At 46.8% G+C, this 9869-nt stretch overlaps 1 protein-coding gene across 5 annotated transcripts in view; it reads left to right on the top strand.

The window, feature by feature from the left end:
• The first annotated feature begins 2607 nt into the window (after positions 1 to 2607).
• Positions 2608 to 9869, top strand: part of FAM133B (family with sequence similarity 133 member B) — an 85068-nt gene continuing 77806 nt past the window's right edge. The window contains exons 1-6 of one of the 5 annotated variants that reach the window (XM_029588875.1): positions 2608 to 2840; positions 3911 to 4008; positions 4695 to 4773; positions 6446 to 6520; positions 6625 to 6657; positions 9079 to 9144. In XM_029588875.1, the coding sequence (XP_029444735.1) occupies positions 2817 to 2840; positions 3911 to 4008; positions 4695 to 4773; positions 6446 to 6520; positions 6625 to 6657; positions 9079 to 9144 (375 nt within the window). In that variant the 5' untranslated portion in view covers positions 2608 to 2816. Of the gene's footprint in view, positions 2841 to 2874; positions 3427 to 3910; positions 4009 to 4694; positions 4774 to 6445; positions 6521 to 6624; positions 6658 to 9078; positions 9145 to 9869 lie in introns of those variants that run through there. The other 4 variants (XM_029588880.1, XM_029588879.1, XM_029588878.1 and 1 more) reach the window with 4 other exon arrangements.

Below are 9869 nucleotides of genomic sequence, written 5' to 3'. Positions count from 1 at the left end.
GAACCGCCCCCGGGTCGCGTGGATTTACTTCTCCCTCCGGGAGGCGTAAATCCGTGGACAAAGGTAGGGGGGGGATTAGGTAGAGGAAGGGAATGGAGGCAGGCTGCGCGGCTCGGCGCGCGCCGGCTGCCCAAAATCGGCAGCCTTGCGCGCGCCGATCCTGGATTTTAGAAGATACGCGCGGCTACGCACGTATCTACTAAAATCCAGCGTACTTTTGTTTGCGACTGGTGCGTCAACAAAAGTACGCGAACGCGCATTTTTTTTAAATCTACCCCTTAGTGCACACAGCACCTCCTTATCTTCCTCCTCCTCAGCTTCCTCCATTGAGTCCTTCCAGGCTGAATAAGAGAGGGAGAGTACACGCTGAGCACTGGATATGATTCACTCTGTGTGTTGGGAGCAGCAGCTGTGGAGAAGCTCTGCCAACCACGTGGCACCCAAGGTAGCTGAGCTAGCTGCCCACATCATGCTGACTTTGCCCTTTTACAGCATTGTATATAGAGGGATCAGTCCCACTGTGACGAATTCATGTGTTTCTCTGCCCCCTCTCCCTTTGTTTTAAAATATGGAAGAGAGACATGGGGCTTTCATTGCTTCTCCAGCTTTTTTTTTTTTTTTTATTATTATTATTATACAAGTTCTCTGCATGCCCCATGATGTGTCACACGTTTGTTTATGTAGGTGTACCTTGAACTTGAAAATATGGTTTAGACAAGTGCCTGAAGGAATAGTCCATAAAACAATATTAATTGGGACCTTTGTTGTCAATTTTTATTTTATTTTTCCCTGAAATTTATTAGTGTTTATTATAACAAACAAGAAAAGGAAGAAATTCAGTGGAAAAAAATGTCATTTTATTCCACTGATTTTAATTATGGTTATAAACTCTGATAAATGCCAGGGAAAAATAAAATAAAAACTTAAAATAAAGATCCCTAATTATTAGCCATGTACACTTGGGAAAGCCACTGCTTATCCCAGTTATGAACAAGAAGGATCGGGTCTATTGTTTGGGATCTGGCCAGGTACTCGTGAGCTGGATGGGCACAGCTGGAGACAGGATGCTGGGCTCAGTGGACTTTTGGACTGAGCCAGTATGGCATTTTTTTTTATGTTCATAAATATCAAAAACCCCACTTACTCCAGCATGTCAAATGTACACATGATCAGTCCCTGGCCCCTTCCTTGTGTTATTGTGTAACTCTCTCAGGGTAATGCTGTAGTGGTGGCTCTGGGATTCGAAGTGGCTCCAGTGCTGTAAGTGGCATTGATGGGACTTATAGATGGTTCTGGGGTAGTAGATGATGCTGTGGCTGGGGTGGTAGGTGCTGGTATGGCTCCGGGGCTGTAGGTGACTCTGGAGCTCGGGTTGTATGGGGTGGTGTGGCGTCTGAGGTTGGGTTGCGGGTGGTGCTGTGGTTCTAGGGCAGGGGAGAGGGCAGTAGTTGGCTCCGGGGCTGTAGATGGTGGTGTGGTTCTAGGGCAGGGGCAGGGGAGAGGGCTGTAGGTGGTGCTGTGGTTCTAGGGCAGGGGCAGGGGAGAGGGCAGTAGTTGGCTCCGGGGCTGTAGGTGGTGCTGTGGTTCTAGGGCAGGGGCAGGGGAGAGGGCAGTAGTTGGCTCCGGGGCTGTAGATGGTGCTGTGGTTCTAGGGCAGGGGAGAGGGCAGTAGTTGGCTCCGGGGCTGTAGGTGGTGCTGTGGTTCTAGGGCAGGGGCAGGGGAGAGGGCAGTAGTTGGCTCCGGGGCTGTAGGTGGTGCTGTGGTTCTAGGGCAGGGGGAGAGAGGGCAGTAGTTGGCTCCGGGGCTGTAGGTGGTGCTGTGGTTCTAGGGCAGGGGCAGGGGAGAGGGCAGTAGTTGGCTCCGGGGCTGTAGGTGGTGCTGTGGTTCTAGGGCAGGGGAGAGAGGGCAGTAGTTGGCTCCGGGGCTGTAGGTGGTGCTGTGGTTCTAGGGCAGGGGCAGGGGAGAGGGCAGTAGTTGGCTCCGGGGCTGTAGGTGGTGGTGTGGCTCTGGGGCAGGGGCGGGGGGAGAGGGCAGTAGTTGGCTCCGGGGCTGTAGGTGGTGCTGTGGTTCTAGGGCAGGGGCAGGGGAGAGGGCAGTAGTTGGCTCCGGGGCTGTAGGTGGTGGTGTGGCTCTGGGGCAGGGGCAGGGGAGAGGGCAGTAGTTGGCTCCGGGGCTGTAGGTGGTGCTGTGGTTCTAGGGCAGGGGCAGGGGAGAGGGCAGTAGTTGGCTCCGGGGCTGTAGGTGGTGCTGTGGTTCTAGGGCAGGGGAGAGGGCAGTAGTTGGCTCCGGGGCTGTAGGGGGTGGTGTGGTTCTAGGGCAGGGGAGAGAGGGCAGTAGTTGGCTCCGGGGCTGTAGGTGGTGGTGTGGCTCTGGGGCAGGGGCAGGGGAGAGGGCAGTAGTTGGCTCCGGGGCTGTAGGTGGTGCTGTGGTTCTAGGGCAGGGGCAGGGGAGAGGGCAGTAGTTGGCTCCGGGGCTGTAGGTGGTGCTGTGGTTCTAGGGCAGGGGCAGGGGAGAGGGCAGTAGTTGGCTCCGGGGCTGTAGGGGGTGGTGTGGCTCTGGGGCTCGGGCGATAGGTGTGTGATGTGATTCTGTGGCCGAGGAAGGGAGAGGTTCCGGAGTTGGCTGCCGGGCTGAGGTGGTAGGCGGCTCCGGAGCTGCAGGTGGCGCTGTGGCCGCGGGCGGGCGGCGGTGGCCGGGATGAGGGATCTGTGCTTCTCCCAGCAGCGAGAGTTGCCCGGGACTAGAAGAGGGGAGGTGCCGCTGCTATTGCGGCCGTTGCCCCGGACCCGGTTTCTCCCCCGCCTGCAAGCCAAACATGGGGAAGAGGGACAATCGCGTGGTGAGCTCTGGGGCTGGGGGCGCTGCATCCCTTCTTCCCCCGTGGCAGGGTGCGCTCATTCCCCCTCCGCTGCGGGCTAGGCAGGCTCGTTGGTGCTTCGGGGCGGGCGGGCGAGCAGCCCGCAGTCCGGTGGAGCTATATTTTGCCTGGTTCGCGTCTTGAAGGGCGGCTGTTTGTGGCTCCTTCTTGGCAGCCTTTCCTCCCATCAGAGGCAGAAATAAAACCAGAAACCGATGGGGGAGGAAGTTTAATTTGCAAGCAGTACTCCGATCTGCAGATTCCACTTGTGTAGCAGGAATGTAAAATGCCCTGTTAGTAAAATGGACACCTGCATCAGTTGGAGGCAGCGTGTGTGTTGACGGATCCGTTCAGGCTTAGATCCGTATTCCGGGCGTTACTGGTGACATTATGAGTCCCTCCCAGTAATAGGCTGAGATGTGTTATAAAGGGGAACGTTTTAAAAAATTTCCTAGGTCTCAGGCTCCCGGTCCCCCTGCCCAGTGCAGGGAGTAGGCCAGGGTGGTCCAGTGTTCGGTGCTAATATTGCTGCTCAGTATAAAGCTTTATCGACAGATGTCCTTAGCAGGTAAGGGTTAGCTTGAATGTGAGCCCACGATATTTTGTTTTTTCCTTTTTTATCCAAGCTGCGAGTAATATTTCCCACCTCCCCCCAATTGAAGGAATGTTTGGAATCATTGTGCTCTGTCTTTGAGCTCTGATTCCCAGCTGAGTCAGCAGTGCTAGTTAAAGTTGCACCACTGTGGTCTGAGATGAAAACTGGGCCAGAATGAAGAGGAAGAAAGTGTGAAATGTTCTAGGTTACCGGCAAAGGACCTGCTAATTGACAGGCAGGAGCAGTCCTGGACCTGAAAGCCTGTTTGTCGTTGCAGTGCTGGTGCAGGGTTCTTAGGTTGATTGTCAAGAAGAAACTTGTGTACTATGTTGAAAGAATCCTCTCTTTATTTTGGGGGGTGGGGGGGTTGATTGGGAAAGGGTTGAGTACAGATACAGAATGTTTACTTTTTGATGTGGTTTAATAAGAGATGGTCTTTGCTTTGTCTGCTGTACAGGCTTACATGAATCCTATAGCCATGGCTCGGTCACGAGGTCCCCCTACAGCAGGAGGGCCAACTATCCAGGACTACCTGAACAGACCGAGGCCTACATGGTAAGTTTTGGGTAACTACCTGGGCTTTATACTGGCCCGAGATGGTGGCACCTCTTATAGGCTTTGAGGTAGACTTTAAAAGCCTTGCACAAGCAAAAATGGCAAAACATGCACATAAGTGGGTCGCGTGGGTCTACGTGAATTTTAAATGGCCTGAAAGGGCGCGCATACATGAATGTATGCGTTCGCAGAGAAAGGCAGAAAAGGGGCAAGACATGGGCTTTCGAGGTGCGGCCAGCATTGACATGCATAACCCCTAATTTTCCTCAGCCAGCGAATCAAGGTGACCTGTGCTTCTTCTACAACCAGGCCTCATCCCAACTGAGGTTTTGTAACCCAGTAATTTTTCATTTTAAATTTAGTCCTTTTGGTTTGAAGTCTGCATGCCACCTCGGGCCTGTCAGTTTAGTAAGGGATGGGGTGACATAGATTTACATTGCCCCAGAAGCTGTCCCTTGGACAGCTGAATGAATTATCAGGTATGCCTGCCTCTTGTAGACTGTGCTTTGTTTTGTTCTGGGTTGTTTTTTTTTAAACTTTTCTCCCATTCTAGTGGGGAATGGGAACTTTGGCAATGAAAATTAGGTATGTTGCAGTTTATAAGCTAATTGGCAATTGTGTGTAAGTGCCTGGATTTCTGTGTTGCAGAAACATCTTTCTAATCTAAGTCATATTTTGTTTTTAAGGGAAGAAGTAAAAGAACAACTAGAAAAGAAAAAGAAAGGCTCCAGGGCATTAGCTGAGTTTGAAGAAAAGATGAACGAGGTTTGTGGTCTTCAGATATTTGCGGTTGTAATAACTAAGGATGACATTTTGCTTAATGTAAAGGGGAAAGCTAGGTGGGATTTCTGACTCTCCTCTGGCACTGGGGTCTGGTGGAGGGTAGCACTGCTAGGCCCTGGAGGGGAGGGAGAGAAAGTAGATAAATGTTGGCCCTTACTGTGATGTAGGCAGCACTGGAAGAATTTCCTGGCTACAAGAGGAAGAGAATGGGAGAGGAAACTGGCAATTACTGAAAGCTGTGCAATTTGAGGCAGACAGCAGGGGTGCCTGAGAAAAACTTGGCAACAAGGAAGCCTTTGCTTTCAGTCCCAACATCAGTTTGCATTTGCTTTCAGCATTCACAAGTACAGATCTATTGGTAAACACATTGGAGTCTGGTAATATGTGTTAGATATCATAGTACAATACCAAAGCCAGGAATTTGGGATGTCATCAAAAAGGAACTCTGAAGTCACACGATTATAGGCAGAATAGAGCAGTAGAGCACTGGGTGGCTGAATCAGAAATTCTTACTGTGGAAAAACAGCAAAGATGTGGCCACAAGGAACAGTAAGGCACTGCTGTCATGGCCAGCCAAGCAAACAGGACCGCAGACAGAGCCCAACTCTGTTTCTAAGATCAGCTTCAGTTTGCATTCTTACACTGTGCCTTATGCAAAATGTTTACATACCAGGTGCCTGCTATTTATTAAAATAGCAAAAGTGCTTTTATGGAATAATTTAGGCCAGTCTTTTTGGTAATGTGCAATATCTTGTGTGTGATCTTCTAGTTCCATTGTTGCATACTGTGTGTATGAGAGAACCTTCCAGCAGAAGGTGTTTGGAGCATCAATGTTTCTGCCTCATGGTCTCAGCAGTGTAATAAATCCCAGTACTTGTTCTGTATTCTCAACTCACTTTCTTCCATCTCTTTTGCTTATGCTTCCTCACAGAATCTCTTAACCTCTGTTTCCATCAAAGTGAATCTAGCCGTTTGTCCTCCACCTATTTCCCTCCCTTAAGCCTGCCTTTAACTGCTTGTCTGCATCGCTTCTCCTCAAGGAGCTGTGGGGTTCCCACTTCATCCTCAGATCATTGGTACCTTCCCACCAATATTTTAGCTGTCTTGTATTTGGGGGTATCACAGATGTTCTCACTTACCTTCCTGGACTAATGAGCAAATGGTGAAGGAAGTAAAATGTAAGGCTTCCTGTCACTCTTTTTTGTTTTTTTTTTAATTCCCTTCTGCAATTTTGGCTTTCCTGAATTTGATTTGGTGTGTGTCTGACACAATACTCCGGATTTTGATTGTACTTTGTTCCAAGTACTATAGTTAAATGTACAATGCATAAATGGGACCTAAGTGGGTGAATACTGGAGGACTGTCACGGGGACATGAGAGAGAGCAGATAGGTCTGGGGGATTGTGGACTACTCGGTGCAAGAGCAGGGAATGTTGAGGCTGGGGAGGGGGTGTTACTGGATCTTTAATTTCTTTTTCTTTATTTTACATTCACTTGTTTATCTGGTATTTATGGATGTCAATATTTGTAAACTGCTTAGAAACTTTGATTTGTGATATAGAAAAATAAAATAAGCAAGGGGGTAGGAAATGCAGGGGGGGGTGGGGGATGCTGGTTCTGGGGAGATGTTTCTTATCTAAGCTTTGTTTTTCAGAATTGGAAGAAGGAGCTGGAAAAACAGAGAGAGAAAGTGTTGGGTGGGAGTGAGAGCTCCTCGAGAAAGAGAGAGGTACAGTAAATGTCAGCATCGTGCTGCTGTGAGATCCACGCAGGCTTTATTTCTGGGGCCTGGGAAAGGGCAGGAGTCAGTCTAATAATTTCCTCTCTCTTTAGAAAAAGAAAAAGGACAAGAAGAAGTCTACTGGGGTGAGCACAGTTTCCTTTCCTTTCTTATTCTTTTCAAGTTTAGGGCTAATTTCTGGGAAGAAGAACTAGATATCCAGAAAAATATCATACATCATCCTAAAGTGTAGCTTGCCTTGGGCTTATTTTGTACCAGGTACAGAGAGGGTGGTGGGACTTGATGTGAGAGCTGAAGGGTCCTTCTCTACTGACAGCATAACTTTACACTGTTTTATGTCATTCTGTGTAGATGAGCAAATCTGAAAATCAAATGTTCCTTTCTTATTAGAGATGGGGGAAATGAGTGAGGGGAGGCACGTTTTTGAGTCCTACTCCAAGAGAGCCAGGCACAATCTGGATATTTTCAGATAAATTTTACCTCTTGGAGTGTAATCTCTAATTCTTTGTGGTTTTAATCCAAAAATCAGTACCTATATGGATGAGGACTTGGTAGGGAAGAATCAAATTTTGAATGAAAGAAAATCCGGGATCACAGTGTAAGCAGAACACCTCCTAGCATGCTTGGATTATGTTTCAGGAATCAGTCCACCTGTGCTTTTAATTGGAGAGATGTACAGCCAAAACATTTTTTTTCTTCTATATTCTTTTTTTTTTTAGTGCGCACTAATGTAATTTTCAAAAGAATTTACATGCGTAAAACTGGGTTTTTGAAAATTGCTCCATAGGGCTAAATTTTCAGAAAGTTTTATGCATGTAAATGGGCTTTTGAAAATTGCTACGGTATATGCTAGTATTATGCATGTAACTCCTCTGAAAATTTATCCTAAATTTTTTTTAGTGTGCATTAAATTAGTTGTGAATTTCAAGGGAGTTACATGATATATCATAACAATTTTCAAAAGCCCTTTTACTTGCGTAAAAGGGCTTTTGTTTAGCGTGCACTATATTAGTGCACGCTAAACAAAATGTACACTCCTATTTAATTTTCCTCCTGAGGGACTTTTCCCTTGTCTATACTGTGATTTGAATTTATCTTAAGCATTTCCCCTTTTTGTTTTTTCTCTCTCAACATAACTGCCTTTTCCCTTGGAATTTTCTTACTGCTGAGCAGTTCTAGTAGCCATATTGATCCTGGGAAAAAACTGAACTCTTACTAGGATGACACCTTTTTACATGTGGTAGTTCGTGTGGAGACTTAAAGGTCCCTTTCTCAGAAGAAACAGGTTATATGCTTAGACTTCCCACTCCGTTCCCCTCACTGCCTTCATGGCAGGGGTTGAGAGGCACTTAGGCCTTTATTTGCTGCTACCCAGGGATTTAGTCTGTTTTTAATCCTTCTCCCCCCTCTCGTTCAACCATCCCTGAGAGGCATGAGCCCTGGTTTCCTTTAGAACTTCAGTCAGTTTGGTAGGTGTCGTTTCTGCTCAGGGATTTTCGGCCTTCCTGGGCATTGCATCCCTCACTTACTCTGGACATTATTGACTCTGGGGTGTTTTATGTTGTATTTGGTCATATCTTAGTACACAAGAAGAGCCCTTGTATCCCAAAACGGAAATAAATGTCACAAGCAAACCAGGTTGCTAACTAGATTAGAAATATAAAGTGTCAGCAAGCTAAACAGTGTGCCCTTCAGTGAATGGGTCACCCGCTGGTTCAGTCATCCACCTTGTACTAGCCCAAAATGGCTGATGGTTTCACAAAACGCTTCAGGGGCTGAATTATTCATATCTTTTTATGAAGAGGTGAAGCAGCGGCCGTGTTGAGCTAGGACATTATACTTGTGAGACTGATCATTGCAGAGGCAAAGAGGGAATCCATCGTTTCACAGCAATGGCCAGCAGCTGGCTGACTGCGTTCTCTTGTGCCAGGTTGTAGAGGGAATCCCCAGTCTGTCTCTCCCCCAAATCAAGAGGACTATCACTTCTCTGTACAGACTGGACAAGAAGGGAAGGAGTATGTAACTGAAAAAAATAAAATTAATTTTCTTAGCACATTTTAAGGCAAGAGAGTAAGGTTGTATTAGTTTCTGAGGAGGTCCACGTGGAGGCTATCAGTGGGGATGGGAAGGGATACCTGATGCTCTCAGCGCTTTATAAAATGTCACAGAGCTTGCTATTCAACAATTATGGATAACTGTCATTAAATAGTAGTTCATGTATTATATGTAGTTATTGTATTTTCTTGTAAGCTGCTGTGTTGAGACACGAACTGCCCTTTAATACCATCAATTAGAATAAGTAATGCATTATCCTCATTATCAGTCACAAGAAGTCACTTTGTTCTGGGGATGGGCTAATGGGTTTTCAGATTGCCAGTCAGATGCTGAGCTTGTTTACAGAAGCCCATCCGGGATGTTCTCAAGGCCTGCAACCTTTGCATTTTTGGGTGTCCCCTTCCTATGTGTCCAAGAGGTTAGAAAGGGCAGGATGAGACCCTGGAAATGCTGCATCTCACAAGCTTTACTTTTTGTTGTCTTTGGTCAAGTTGTCTCCATCTTCCTCTTCATCAAGCTCTGATTCTTCCAGCAGTTCCGATGACCCTGCGACTGAGGTAAGCATGTCCCCAGTCTCCTGCGACTGTACTCCAACTAAAACCAACTTGCAGTTCTTTTCTAGTCCTATAGGTTTCTCTCTATTTTGATTCAAATGCGTGAATAATTCATCATTCTTTACCAAAATATGTTTTGAAGTTAGAAATACACATTGGAGAGGCCAATATTAAAGAGAGCTGCATTCTCTATATTTGCAGTGTTAAAAGTATGTGACAAAAAAGTACACACCCAAAAATAATAATTGTGCTGTATTAATTAAAAATGACTCGAGTATCATTGTAATTACTTTAAGGAGCTCTGTGTAGCTCCCCTGAAGGTGAGGTTGCAGCTCTGTTATTCAGGACATGGAAGGTTTCTCATGCATTTAAATTGGTCCATATTAACTGATGCCACAAATTGCACACATTGCGTGAATCAATTGGATTGCGTTCCAGGTGAAGCAGTTTGAGTGATCCAAAAAAAAGCAGGGAGCAACTTCAAGACTTGGCGGTGGATGTTTTAGTACTTGCAGGGTATTCTTTTAAAAGTATTGTTACCCTTTGCTTGAAGGGTATGACTTTCTTTGGTGTGCAAGAAATGACCTTTTCTTGTAACAGTGCCCCACTTCCTATATGGAGCTTAATTATAACAGCTCTTCCCTGTACGTACCTGGATCAGTCCAGACAGTGGGTTATGTCCCCAATCCAGCAGATGGAGTCAGCCAAAGCTTTGAGGGGGCGTCACC

Source organism: Rhinatrema bivittatum, chromosome 2 (assembly GCF_901001135.1).
Source record: "Rhinatrema bivittatum chromosome 2, aRhiBiv1.1, whole genome shotgun sequence".
NCBI lineage: Eukaryota > Metazoa > Chordata > Amphibia > Gymnophiona > Rhinatrematidae > Rhinatrema > Rhinatrema bivittatum.
The sequence above is the reverse complement of the archived record's forward strand: the minus strand, read 5'-3'. Positions and strand labels throughout refer to the sequence as shown.